This window comes from Anticarsia gemmatalis, chromosome 4 (assembly GCF_050436995.1).
Source record: "Anticarsia gemmatalis isolate Benzon Research Colony breed Stoneville strain chromosome 4, ilAntGemm2 primary, whole genome shotgun sequence".
In the NCBI taxonomy this organism is placed as follows: domain Eukaryota; kingdom Metazoa; phylum Arthropoda; class Insecta; order Lepidoptera; family Erebidae; genus Anticarsia; species Anticarsia gemmatalis.
Genome location: NC_134748.1, coordinates 6,068,226 through 6,082,799, shown reverse-complemented (window position 1 = coordinate 6,082,799; position 14,574 = coordinate 6,068,226). Strand labels below are relative to the sequence as shown.

The 14,574-nt window shown below is 34.4% G+C and overlaps 2 protein-coding genes and 1 long non-coding RNA gene across 3 annotated transcripts; 1 reads left to right on the top strand and 2 right to left on the bottom strand.

The window, feature by feature from the left end:
• The first annotated feature begins 232 nt into the window (after nucleotides 1-232).
• LOC142972303 (uncharacterized) lies at nucleotides 233-1,011 on the top strand. Its single transcript, XR_012959448.1, has 3 exons — nucleotides 233-298; nucleotides 625-738; nucleotides 987-1,011. It is a non-coding gene; the product is annotated as an uncharacterized LOC142972303 (long non-coding RNA).
• A 1,156-nt stretch (nucleotides 1,012-2,167) lies between these two features.
• LOC142972302 (glycolipid transfer protein-like) lies at nucleotides 2,168-3,762 on the bottom strand. The gene is made up of 5 exons (XM_076113292.1): nucleotides 3,268-3,762; nucleotides 3,097-3,152; nucleotides 2,896-3,008; nucleotides 2,543-2,699; nucleotides 2,168-2,464 (listed from the first exon to the last, which is right to left on the bottom strand). The coding sequence occupies exons 1-5, from the start codon at nucleotides 3,392-3,394 to the stop codon at nucleotides 2,276-2,278; spliced, it is 642 nt and encodes a 213-aa protein (XP_075969407.1). The 5' UTR covers nucleotides 3,395-3,762; the 3' UTR covers nucleotides 2,168-2,275.
• On the bottom strand, nucleotides 3,606-5,980 carry LOC142972301 (uncharacterized). The gene is made up of 2 exons (XM_076113291.1): nucleotides 5,736-5,980; nucleotides 3,606-5,461 (listed from the first exon to the last, which is right to left on the bottom strand). The coding sequence occupies exons 1-2, from the start codon at nucleotides 5,736-5,738 to the stop codon at nucleotides 3,806-3,808; spliced, it is 1,659 nt and encodes a 552-aa protein (XP_075969406.1). The 5' UTR covers nucleotides 5,739-5,980; the 3' UTR covers nucleotides 3,606-3,805.
• Between the last annotated feature and the right edge of the window lie 8,594 nt (nucleotides 5,981-14,574).

Here is a 14,574-nt window from a genome sequence, read left to right as displayed (position 1 = left end):
AGGAGCCTAATTAGTTGCGATCTAAAATAACTACAGGTGGTCTCATAGGTAAAAAAAAACTATATGCCTATTCAATTCATTTACATAACAATATCACTTGATATAACTAGGTACCTACCTATCAGTTCTCTGCATTATGTCGACAGTTCTAGCTTTTTAAGCTGTGTTAGCTTACGTGCCTAGTAAATAAGGAATCTACTACGTAGAAAACTGGAAAGCTCTATTTTGTCTCTGATAGTCGCTGGTTGTCATGGGTGACAGTTAAAGATAAACAATAACAAACAGACCGATCGTTGAGGTTAGATTGAGTTGTTTTTACTTTATCAGTAATCTAATCATCTAATTATAAAAAATCGATAAGGACAGGTGTTCCAATTATCATCAGTGCTAAGAGGCTTTATCAGTAACTAAATACGGATAAAAGTAATATATACAGTCTGCGAATATGGAATTTAAAACGTTGCTTCGATTACAGAAATGCCTGTATTTCAATTATTACCTTTTTATAACATGGTTTATAGTTGTCGGTTTCTTCTTATATTCTAGGGTAAAGAGAATACTACAATAATAATTTTATAACAGCTTTATTAATCTGAATAAGTCATAAATGAATGTTTGTTACAGTTGAATAGCCTTGGACACCTTACAAAGTATTTATCATTGACGGTATATACTTTGCTGATAGTGATTGAATCGCCACGAATATATCTTGGTCACTATGGAAATTTATCATGCAGGGTCTGTATTAAATGATCTTAAAAACAAGGCATTGATTTAAGATGCTTATTATGAGTCTGTCTGACTTATTTAAAATTTATGACTATGATTACTATGAGTACATTATTTTCGGAAAAATACGTGACTAACTATTCTGTTAGTCATAACACGAAATTCTAATCTTATCACTAAATTATTATTAAAAGCTAATCTGTAAATAGAGGGGAGTGGTAAACAAGATAAGTACTGACATCTTTTTTTACTTTCAGGTGCCAGAACTAGCAGGGTTTCTGATGTTATCAGTTTTAATGCAAATGCCTCTAGTAAGCTTCTTTTTATTTAACCCATATTTGTTGAGTACTCCAATGGAGGTCACACTTCATGCTATGTTGTGGCTACTCACAATTACTGAAGTGGTCTTCAGTTATATGACTTTGAAACAAGCTTCTAATATCGCGAAAAGCATTTATTTGTCACAGCCCAAAGACAGGTGACAGTAAGTTGAGTATTCTTGAAACAAGAGAATGACTATATTGTTATTAAACCTAATTTTGTTTAAAAAATGTGTTAGGTTTCTAGCTTGTTAATTTAGAAGATCAATTTTGAAAGCTTATTCTTTTATGGCTTGTGTTTAAGCTTGTTAAGTTGGAGCACCTAATCTGCTAATTGGTAATAGGCAAGTGAAAATAAAGGACACACAATTTCATGAAAAGATTTTTTATTATGTTGTTACACAACATTAAATGCTCACTTTTTATAATTAAGGACTTGAATACAATGGTGAAAGTGAATGAAAGCAAAGCTTCAGTATTATAATTGAAAAAATATACAACACATCTATGATATAATTAAATATTAATTGATAAACATGGTTAACATAATGTTAAATTAATTACCATAGTCAATATATCAATAATACAAAATGTCAACTCATATACACACTCAATGTCACAAACATTTACATATTATTCATTTATCATATCACACAAAATACTATGGTCTCAACTCCATTGAGAAAAAATATATCATAACACAATGAGCACCTCTATTTAACACCACTAATGGTATATTTCACTCTCAACTGAACTAGGACCTATATTAATTAATTGTATCAAATATAACCTCTTGGTAAAATGTATGCATTGAGTCTTTTATAAAATTGTTAAATTTTGCCTTCATATATTTCACAAGGCACTGGACATAGAATGTTAAGGTTTCTATAGATTAAATTAAAGTGTAAAAATAACATGACTGGGCTACATAGTACTGCAATGCATAGGTGCTATTTCATATGAAATATATTATAATAAATAATGTCTCCTCATATCCTTATCATATCTTTAGGAAATAGCCTATGGCGCATACTCTCTAATGTTGCTAACACAGCACTCTAGTACATTTGTAGGCATTATTATAATAATACATTAATTCATTAATAAATAATACTATGTACAATTCTGCATTCAAACACAATTTATATTCACTCTAATAAAGTCATCCCTTAAGTTTATAATACTTTTAAAATGAAAAAATATATTCTTAAATATGTTTAGATGTCTTACACTTTTTTGTTTGGTATGTCACTTAGTATATTGGTATCTCTAAAGAAATCGTCTGTTTTACATCTAACTAAATGCAAACTTATACTGAAACTCTCTAAACTTGTTTCAAATTCCTTAACATTATTTTGATTAACATTAAGAGACCTCATTATTTGAGGCATATTTGGTGACATTTTACATATAATCTGAAACAAAGAAAGATATTTTTAGAACAAGTTAAGTGTATTGAGAACAAAAATGTTAAATAAAACAGTAACACTCACAGTAAATAATTGTTGGGTGACCCAGTTGTGAAACTGTTTCACTGATCCCTCGTATGCTCTTGTGAACACTTGCTTCATGTTTATATCATCTGGGTTTAGTGCCTTTTGCAAACTATTTTTCATTTCCATAAATAATATTTCGAAAAACAGCAGACCCCTGAAATAGCAACAAATTTTATAAGATTAATTATTGAACCAGGCAATAGCATACTACACAGCCTGTCAGAAGTATTTGTGGCAAACTCAACTCTCAAGTTAGACCAAATTTTGTATCACATTCATAGTTCAAGAAATATATTATTATAATAATAGATATTAGGAATATTGATTAGTTGGGTGGTTGCAATGCTTACCTATTAAGCCAAAGACAGCCTCCAGCTGCAATTACCTCTCCTCTAGCTTTTTCATCTAACATTAATTCAAGCAAGCAGGAATTTTCATCATATTTGTATTGCTTCTTTATTTTCTGAAACAAGGAAAATGTGCTTATTAAAAAAGGGTTTAAATATTTTGCAGAACCAGTACTCTTTATTTATGTGACTCATAGGACTTACATCGATATTTCCTTGTAAGTCGATTCTTACTGGAGTAAATATTGTGCCAAAGCGTTCTGTAAAAGATATACGAGTTTAATTATTGAATACAATTATTATTTTATTCTAAACAATTCATGAAAATAATGGGAGTGCTGATTTATGCGTAAAATATAATAAGCTTGTACATACCCAGTAAAGTTATTAAATCCGAAGCCGCCGCCAAATATTCCACAATATTTATTCGCCCGTTGATAACAGAAGGAAACTGTCTCATTGATAAAAATGAAAATTCATCACTCGTAGAGGTGCTAGCCATTTTAAAGGCGAATCCGAGTCCGTTAAATACTTTAAAATATATTATTTCACTTATAAATAAATATCACACACATTCACAAGACCGCTATGCCACAAGCCCTCCAAAACAAAGTGGTGAGAATTATTTTTATTGAGTATGCATGAAATGTCATTTTTCCAGTTGCCCACTGCTGACTGGGGTTACCGCTTTATAAAAAATGATCACACTTAAATCACTTATGTAATTGTAATTGCTTCTTTCACTGATTAATATTATATTTTACAGATTTAATAGTTAACTTATTTTATCCCTAGACTAAAAGACAACTCTGTATAAGTAAACTTTCCATTCTTATAGTACTTCATACATGTCATTGTTTCAAACTTTTTCTTCACTTTATTGTCAACTTTCCTAATACTGTTACGCCAACTTTTAATACGAAAAAGTCTGTTTCAACACGTTTCCTAGATCATCTTCAACCACTATAGTTAAAACTTTGGTTTTAGGCGAAAATGTAAAGGGCAGTAAGAACCTTTTTTCTGGCACAAGGTTTGTAAATTCATATGAATCTATTACCATTCCATTTGATTCATCTCTTACTTCAACTATTCTGAGGCCAGCAGTTGATATAATCATCATTTTGTTTTTATCAAATTTCAAGTATCTCGTTATTGCTTGTCTTTCTCTACCAAATTCATTATTGAACCACCGGTGATAAGACAATAATACTGCACAATTTCTCGTCCAATAGATTGAGTCATTCCCGTTAGTACGACTAATGTTTTTCTTAGAATCTGTGAGTCTATTGGTTATATTTGAGTAAACACTGGATGGCCTTGTTATTGGTGTGACATTCGGGCTTCTTCTTATTATATCAGATTTAGACATGGACGCAAAATTTCCCAGTGTCGTTTTACTTCGTGGTCCTAAGACTCGCAGAGGTTCAGCTACATTCATAGTTACACTAATATTGCGTTGCAGAGAAACCGTAGAATGTTGTACAGGTTTCCCATTAAAGTTGTTCATGTTATCTTTAATTAAGGCTGACCGTTTTTCTCCAACAATGAACACTCGATCTATGTTATCGAAACCCCTTCCCATTATTCCATCTTTGGTATGTCCGAGATCGAAAGTATGTCCAAGTTCGTGAAACACTGATCCTAAGGTAGTTGCAAAACATCCTCCCAAGGTTCCACGATAACCACTGTCATCCATAAATCGTCTGGAGTTCACTGGCGTGGAGTCTAAGAATTTTGGGATAATATCGTCAACGGTGGTTGGCCATGTATAGAGACAAGCTGTGCCGAATAGCGCTAAGCCTCCACCACCTAATGCAGCATAAGCTTCAGTTATAGATGTAATTTCTTCATGCGTCATAGGCTTATCAATGTCAGTACCTTTAAACCGAGTGCAAGAAATGAAGCCCAGGAATTTTCTTTCATTACTTCCCAAATCAGACAGCATTAATTCTCTTCCAAAATGCGACCAGAGTTCTGTTTGTTTCATTTTCCTCGCCTTGTTTACATTGAGATTACTTTTAAATATTATACATTCTGGTTTTTTGTTGTTGACTTCATGTTCTAGTTGAAATGTTTTTCTTCCCACACCACTTTCAAACAGTTTTTCAGCTGTTATGCTTTGAATTAATTTGGACCCAAGCGCTATTCGTGAACAAGCACTTTCTATTGAGTTATCAACTTCAGGTGGACTTTGAAAACATCCATCATGTCCCTGACAGATGATATACACCGGTGTTACACGAAGATTGGTTTTTCTTGGAGTATAATCAAGTAGTAATGTTCTGCGTTGTTGTTCCGTGTACTCCAATTCTATAATGTTTTCGCCTCTCTTCAATTCGATTATCAACTTGAATTCGCCATTGTAAACATTCCATTCTGATTTATTTTGGATATTGTCACTTTTAAGCGTGCATAATAGTTTGTCTTGGTTGTTGGAATTTCCTCGAGTGATAATTCCCTTTATCAAAACAAGGGAATAGTTTACGATATCTCCATTTTGAAAATTTGTTATGAAAATTGAGGAGTTGTGGTCGGTTTCGTTATCTTCATTCACTCGGTTGTCCATTACCTGAAAATCATTTTACAACGCGTTAGAATAAAGAAACAATAAGATTCCAACGCTTGACCTTCATTATGCATCAATACGCAGTTTCCTCGATTTCTTTTAGTGATTCTAACAGCACTTAATTAGGTTAATGCCACTCTGTGATGGAAATTAATCAAACGAAGTGGCTTTAAAGCGGCGGTTTTATGAAGTGGCATTTTTGTTATTAAATAGAGCGTATCGTTTATTTTTATCTGTATCTAAACTTTAAAGGTCGCACTGAGTAGGAATGACTCACCATGATGCGGTTAGCGTGGAGCGCGCAGAGCCGGCGCGGCGGGAGGACTGCGGGTGCGGGCGGCGCGGCGCGACGGCGACTCGGCGACCATTCGCAGCCAGCGTGCAGTGCCGTTCCTCCTCACTTCTCACTAAACTTGGTCGAACGCTCGTGTGGTTGGTGTGCGCATGCCCGCCGATGCAGACCGACGCGCCTCGGTAACGATTGCGCTTACCAGACAGGTACGCGACTAGCTGTCTCCACTGGCAAGAGGGAAATTTGAACAATGCAGTAAACACAGATGAGAATGCGCCACTATCTTCTATGAAATCTTTGTTTGTTTTGCGACGAGTTTGTTTACATTATAGCATTGCGATCAAGGTAGTCCGGTGCCGTGCCTAGGTATTTGCTTCCGAAGTTGTTGTAGATAGGTACTTATTACACGTTGTTTGGAATGATCTTTAAAACACAAAAAATCTTACTTGTATAAGTACCTACTTAATATATTTCATCGAACACTGATACTTCAGTGTAATAGAATTGAATATAGGCATGAAAACTGCAAAAATGTTTCAGAATATTCCTACATAGTATACTACCTAGGTACCTACCTACCCAAGGACATTAATTTGAATAGGCTTTGATTTAAGATTATATATTAAGTAGCTTAAGCATTCAATTTAAAAATAGTTGATTAGGTAGGTACTTATTTTGACTCTTTTCAGACAACTGACTTTTTTTTTGTTTAATCGAATTTTTATCTAACTCTACATAGCGGGTGCTATGTAGGGAATCAATATTTTCGATAAATGTTGTCAGTGTAAGAAATATGTACTTAATTTTATAAAAAGTCGATAGAAAGCGCCTTATAAACAAAATATTACGTTGCTAATTTCAAACGTTAGGTATATTCAAGTGTTTACTTACTAAAGTCAAGGAGTGCAGCAAATTCAAACAAAGATCCAATCGAATCGTAACTAAAGTTTTTATTTCTTTTGTTATTGGTACTGAAGCAGTGCAAGGAATAATATTTTAAAACATTAAACGCGATCAATGCAATGTATTGGTTTGCGCCAGACAACAAAGCGCCTGGTGGAGCCAAGTAGCAATATGTCTAACTACATATTTCATGTTATTTACTTCGGCGCTGTCGCCTTCAAACGACTCTCATAAGATTGGGCACTGTTTAAGCTCTGATTATTTCTTTCAATATTTATTTCAGTTCTTTTTACTACAAATTTTAATGGTATTGTATAAAAAATCTTTTTGAACCGTATTTTTCTCAACTTCTCTACATTTCCCCCTATACAAAAAACGTACAATCTAATATCACGATTCTGAATTCATTTTATATAAGAATATTCGCCTTGAAAAATGCTGAACTAATTGCTACAGTCAAAAGCCATTGTGAAAATGTAAATATTCTTTTAACGGTGCGGCTGAACAAATAGGAACTAAGTATATACTTTTCATAAAACTGGTTTGGTACCTGTTAGCAGCTTTAATCAACCTTTTTGTTTTTATAGTCAGATTTTATATTTTCAGGAAGGCTTTCAACTTGTTTTTGGTGGAATAAGCGAGCATTTTCGACGAGAGCGCAAAAGCTAACGATATTACTTGAAATGAAACGAGTCTTTACGATCCCCGCGAGCGGCGCTCTGAGCGGTATATTTGTACAATTTTAATGTTTTGTTTTGTTGACTCGGAGCACAAACAAGCTTGTTAAATATGCACATTCGAATATAGGATGCTGTATACAAACGTACTTAAGCCGCATATAAATAAACCATTGTCAATAGACGTCGTCATTGCCAAATTATACTTACTTTTTGCGAAATTCGCAAGTCATACGCAACATTAATTTAACGGTGTTTATTGGTGATTGCATATTAGAAAACAAACAGTAAGATGACATTTAAATATTTAGGTTTATGTAAAAACGCAAGGTTTTGAGCAGATACACACATATTATAATTTTATGTAAATTATAAGTTGATATTGTAATATTCCCTGGTTAAAACAGATACCTACCTACTAGGGTCTAAGCTTTAAAGTACACAACGGGACAGTTAAAGCTATTTAGAAAACTGTAGGTTATGAGCAAAGCAATTATAATTATTTGATATATTGGATGTTTCTCTTTGTCAATCATTCACTTTAATCTGAAGACCCAGAAGTGCTCAGTGATCCCCTAGCGGATTTGCTGCCCGCATTCTGTCACTCACACCATCCAATTTTGGTGCATAGATATTATAATTTGAGGGGGCCGTGACCACGTGGCGTGACCGCGGACATCCATTAGAAAGGTTAAGCAAGGTAGCCACGGTAAAAACTTGGTGGGCGAACATTTACAAATCGTTTCTCGAGGGTCTCACGCACCATGCAGAGTCCTCGGTCATGATTGCTATCTGCAATGACAGTTGATAAATGGAATCAAATAACTTCTTATCGAATAACTTATGGTTATCCTTATCCTTTCGGGTTCGAGGTCAAATAACAGTCTGACGAAAACTGATAGTTTCCTCTTTATTTAGAGAAAAAAAGATTGAACCTCAAGTCTCCATACGTACCTACTAGATATGTTAAGGATTGCCTTATTACATAGGTGTTAGTGATTAGTAACATTATGTATAGGTCTATGGTTCTTTCATATATTACACAAGCAGCTAAGAGTGTTACTAAAATTTATACCTCACTTCAGTGCTTACGGAATCCCTGTAGTAGTTTGTCAGAAAAATGCCCACGATCATATTTTCATGGTTTGATGAGGCTCAACGACATAACTCTGATAATTCACAGCCTAACATTGTCGCATGTTTCCGAATTCATTGGATATTGATACTTATCGAACAGATTCGGGTGCTCACGGATCACGCTCAAATGCGTACCGGTCGTTCACATGTATTTTTCAAAAAGGATTCTTGAGTCTTTTACGGTAAAATGTCAGGGATTTTAAATTCTCATAATGCTTACGATCGTTTTCATATTAAATTAACGTCGAAATAATATAAATAAGTACTCAATAGTTAGTTAATTTTTAATTTTCAGTGAGCATGCTAATAGTAGTCTCTACGCCCAGCAAACAAAGCTCAATGGCCAATGATATATTATTATGAAACGTTACCAAAAAGGTTATATCACTTGTTACTAACTTAACGATGTGATACACATAGTAAAAAAATAGTAGATACACTTCATAAATATAAAACTCGTTAGCAAACAACGTAGGTGTCGGTTTCAGTTACTATGCGCGTAGACGCAACGTAGCAAACAAGAGCTCGGTGACGCAGCTAGCGCTTGATGATGATGACTTGGATGCAGGAAACCGACAGGGCTGTCCGCAGGAGTCGGTCGTTGTCCCAGTGAACGGAGCACTTTCGCTTTTATCGGCGAACGAACCCGGCCCATTACTACCTCACTCACGCGGTTACACCATCACTACGCCGTTCGATTTTGGCTGCGTTTGTCGCTACGGCATGCATACTAATAGCATTTTATTTAGGGTTGTGATGTTTAGATTTCTCCACGCTACGGCCGACGTACCGTTCATTGTTTTTAAACTGTATTATTTATAAACTTGATGCATAGGTAACATATTAATCATGTTGCGTGTACATTTTCTCGGTGGCGGTTAGTAACACGGAGCGTTGGGTGCTGGCTTTGATGTATCGGTATCTATGTGCGTAATCACATACTTTACATTACTCACGTTGTTCTTTCCGAAGTGTCGCAAGGTAATGCATACAATTTGCACGTTCAGTGGAGTAATGACATAAGTAGACTTATCGCTAATTCCATCTTATTTTGTTCGAGTAAAAATCATTTTTGGATTTATACAATTAGGTAATAGTGTGCTTTGACGTTTGAAGGTATAATTAGTAAAGGTTAGTAAGCGAAAAACTAAAACATAGATACATACCTAAATAATGTAATTAATAACGGGGTTTTCTCATGAAACCAAAACATATGTTATTCATTTAAAAGGTAATTTGACGGTTAATCAGCTACGCACGCTGCTAATGAAAACCTTAATTTTAAGTTCATTATCGAAATTCGTGATTAATTCGATTATTCATTAAGAATGTATAAATATTAGGCAGCCTTTCGATTCACAATGGCTCTACTTCGTATTAGTTTCAGTGAAATAGATGGGTTCCATTAATCTCTTCGTGGGCGTCCTGGTGCGAATCGATCATTTGATATTAGAAATGGAGAGGTTGAGTAAATTCATAGCAATGTGGGAAGTTTGTAGGAAGGCTCTACATTTTCTCACGGACCCTACCTCCCCAACATGCAGCAAAATTATTCACTGAAACTTTAATAGTTTCGCGCTTCAATATTCCACCGAAATGAATATCATTTTACATCTGCAACTATTAATCAAAATATCTTACATCTCGAAGTCCTTGTTCAAAAGATATGTTTTTGTACTCTCATCAATCACAGAATAGCTGAATAGTTCAAACTGTAAGAAATGCTTGCATAGCGAATAGTTTCGGCACCATATCTATATGTTACTGTAAAAGCCCGAACTGTGGTATATCCTAAGATTTTCCGGTAAAACCTAAGATTTACCAACTCTCAATGGTAAAAGTCCGAACGTTCTTTTATTTCGAACTTTTACCACCATTTCATTGGCAAATCTTAGGATTTACATAACGACACGGTAAAAGTTGATTATCATGTGTTTGAGCCGTAATATAATGATATTGCTAGGGATATAATTATATGCCGTAATATAGTTATAATGAGAGTTTGAAGATGTCGCCGGAGCCCCGCTTCGCGGGGCTCCTCCTTCTGGGTGGTTTAAAAAAAATAACCACGAAGGCTGAGGTGGGAGCTTCGCTTCGCTCGCTCCCACCTCAGCCTTCTAACCTAACCTACCCATGTCGGTTTGCCCAAAACTCCTTCTTTATAACTATAAAATTATTTTATATTAGCTACATTTACCTGCCTCTGAGGTATATCCTAAGATTTACCAAGTGAATAGGGGTAAAAGTTCGAAATAAAAGAATTGTTCGGACTTTTACCATTAAGAGTTGGTAAATCTTAGGATATACCGGAAAATCTTAGGATTTACCACAGTCCGGGCTTTTACAGTAACATATATAACTGCAAAATTCACAAATCTTATCTAGGCTGTCGACTAAAATTAAATGAGAAATAGGCAATATTAAATTAAATAAAACCTGCTCGGTGCTTTACCGATTACGGAACTTTATGTACACGTGTTAACAATGCACCTTATATTAACTGCCTACGAGTAAATTAAATGCCTACAAGTCATATATATTATTAATTAGAAGAAAGTCGTAAGCGGCTGTGCTGGACGCGTATTTTATGTCGTTCTTCCATTAAAAGTGCGATATGAGCTCAGCGAATTTTAACAACTTACTCATGGGTGAAATATTTTAATATGATGATTCATTGTCCAGGCCTTGTTGGTAGCTTTTCACGACAAACATTGCGTGTAAAACTTTTATTGTCTTGTTATACCGAAATTACTGCCACACTATGAGGCTTTTAGCAAAAGGCTTAATTTATATAAGCGACTGTATGAAATGAGAATCATGTTGGCTTAACTTTTATATGTGAAAATTAAATACTATAATAATTCAGAGTAATCCTGGCACGCGAAAGTGGTTAGTTTGCCAAAATACATGGATAGAAAAATTTGTTTAAATTCATTCAATGATATGCATTGTTCGCATGTATCTAGATAACTTTTCATATTATGGAGCTATTAACTTAACTTTGTACACGAAGTAATTGCATTAATTTTGGTTAAACTCTTCCATTTTTAGTGTGAACTCCTATCGCTCGTTTTAGAAAAAAATCGCTAAAACCCCCAACTTTTCTTATAGGTGCTTGAGTTTAGTTTTCTCCTCTAAAATCCTACAATATGCTTCTACTATGTACATTTATGTATTTAGTACGGTATTAGCTATAAATAAAAATTTATAAACTAAGTATTTTATGAATGGATTGTTGTTACATGATTAAATACTGTAGTTATTTAGTCTAATCATGTGACGCATCTAATATCTACTATTTATCAAATATCTATAATTACGATGTATTGCTTTTATTATTCAAATTTATCAAAAATGGGCTGTTATTTTCGAAGACATTTGACAGTCGTTTCCTGTTAGTCAGAAACCTAAAAGTCTGACAACCAGTCTTATCTAGGGGTACCGTGTCGGACAATCGTTCCATGTAAGATACTGGTATTCAGCGGCATCCGTTGAGACTAAGGTTGCCAGATGGCAGGGATTTCCGGGATTGTCCCGTAATTTTACTTAGCTGTCCCGGAATGAAAAAATTCCCCAAGATTGTCCCGGAAATGATCAGCCTGGATCTGGCAACCATAGTTGAAACTGTAAGCTCAGTTTGAAGAAAGGCTATGCTGATATAATAATAAGTAAAGTATTGGTATAGGCATAAAATGAACCGTCAGTAAAAGATTCAACATATACTAACATGCGAATCGACTCACGGTTCAGATAACCAATAACCGTAATGGCGAATAGGAACAATTTATAAAAGTTTAATTATACCCAACACCTGCGTATGATTCTAACAGTACCTTTTAACAATGGGCAGATAGTATCATCTCCATATACGGTCAGATGACTAATTTAAAATGTTTTATTCTATAATGATTAATGAATAATAACAGTCAATAACTAGTACCGATTGTTTCAGATTGTGATCTGTGTTGGCAAAAATTGATGAGGTATTTTTTTTTTATTTGAGGCTCATCGCGGCTTCAAGGAAAAGTTTAAGGCACGCCATTGGTAGGATGTTATTGATAGCTAAATTAATTATTTAGGGAGAAGACTAAGGGTCTTCTTCAAGGGCTCAAACAGTGGGACAGTATTGGGTCAAAAAAATACAAACATTTTGTATAATTAAATTAATTATATTGATTAATTATTATAGGAATTATGAGAATGTAAGAGTTATACCTGTGTGAAATTGCATAAAAAAAAATACTAGAAACTAAAAAAATACATAAAACAATGGACAACATTAACTGTTCAATTCCGCGAAAAACATCTATAGGAAGGATGGTACAAATAAATTTCCGTACTAGTAGAATTACGAGCAAAAGTTACAAAGTATAAGTCCAAACGAGATCTGAGCAAGTCAGGATATTGGTATGATGGTATCAAACGAGATATTCAATATAAACCAATAAGGCTAGTTGTGCGAGGAAGCTAACGGACTTGATTCCCTGCTCCGATGAATTAGGTTTCCATGTTAGGTTTCTAAACGGGTCTCGTGTGTGAATGACGTCAGCGGGTGTGGTGGTTACGCCTTTTTGTACTTGTGGCGTTTAATAAATATAGATTTTATTTTTACGATATTATTATGTCTTTACACTACCGACTATCGGCAACCGGCTAGCTATCGATAAATGTTGTATGAAAATCTGATCAGCGCCTCTAGCGAGCGCCGCTGGCACTATTTTTGCAGCGCAATTTAAATGTTAAACTCACGATACACTACAGTACAGACTGTAGAGAATCGCGCTTGAGTTTTAAAGACACATCTTACCACAGAAATCATGATCCAGCAGTGCTCAATTACTTGAACCCCATCTTATGTTCTTTAATTCAAATAGTTATTTACTATTCTAACACATTCGCCAGTCATGCAACTGTTTGTTAAGAATCTTGATTAATGAGGCTTAAGTACTTGCGAGTACATAATCATTGCATATTTACCAATATACATACAAATATTCAGACATTTCTTAACAGTCACATTTAATCGTTTGTATTTATTAGTGAAATTGTGAAATCAAAGCGAGTAACACGTTTATAGAAGCATATCGCTAAGTTGATGAAGTCATCTTCAAAGGAGTAGTTTTGTATTCATCTCTAGTTACATATAGAACGATCGGCCATTATATTTTATCCCCGTACTTAATATTCTAATTCTCTTCGCATTGACTAGACCGAGTAATGGCTGATTCAAGGATAGAGAGCAATCTCTATTGAATATTGAGTTTTAAAAGAAAACTCATTTACATTTCAAATTACTCTAGGATTGTAAAAAAACTATCTTTTTTCTTGTACCTATAGATACCTGAAAAGAAGAATCTCCATTGCTAATTTACAGTTTGGCAAGAATATTATCAAGCTTTGAATACGACCCTGAGCATGAGTAATAAAAAATAGTAGGTAATATACATCGAAAATACTGAAACAAATTAGGATAGATTGCTTCCCTAGCGTAAAGCACATAGCACAATGATAATGGTATAAAACGATCCAGAAAGGTATTTGTAGGTCGAGCTAGACTAGCGAGGTTCAATCGTAAGTTCTTTACGACTCCACCTTGCTATTAGACTTTTAATTAAAAAGCTAAAACGATGTTATACCGCGAACTTCGAAATACATTGAAAATGTATATTGTCGATGTTTCAATGCTGCAAATTATTCAAAATAGCACTAAGACATGTGAACAAGTAACGTCGAAAGTAAAGGAAACTGGTTCCTCTGAAAGTATCTAAGAAGAATCTTTTACAGCTGTGTTTATTTTTAGTACGTCGTTATTTCTAGAATAGTAATCAACATTTGTACCGTGTCAACGACCTCAGTGATTAGACAGGTGAGACGAATGATATGAAATTGTAAAATGGCACCAGTTCATTATTATTTCCGCTCTTATAAATAAGTTTAGGTACCAAATACTTGTGTAATCGATACCGTTTTAATTTCCTTATAAGCTAATACTTCCTGCATTTCGTTCTAAAAGAAATTGCTATGACAAATTGAATACGCCTATTATAATGTTAATTTTGCTAATACATAATATCATTTCGATGCCGGATACCTTTTGTAATGCAAAG

Excerpts from the sequence above, each read along its gene's own strand:
- LOC142972302 (XM_076113292.1), bottom strand. The coding sequence starts at position 3,394 with ATGGCTAGCACCTCTACGAGTGATGAATTTTCATTTTTATCAATGAGA. Across the intron at positions 3,153-3,267 it reads GGATTTAATAACTTTACTGG|AACGCTTTGGCACAATATTT; the intron begins GTATGTACAAGC and ends TATCTTTTACAG. Across the intron at positions 2,465-2,542 it reads TCACCCAACAATTATTTACT|ATTATATGTAAAATGTCACC; the intron begins GTGAGTGTTACT and ends TCTTTGTTTCAG.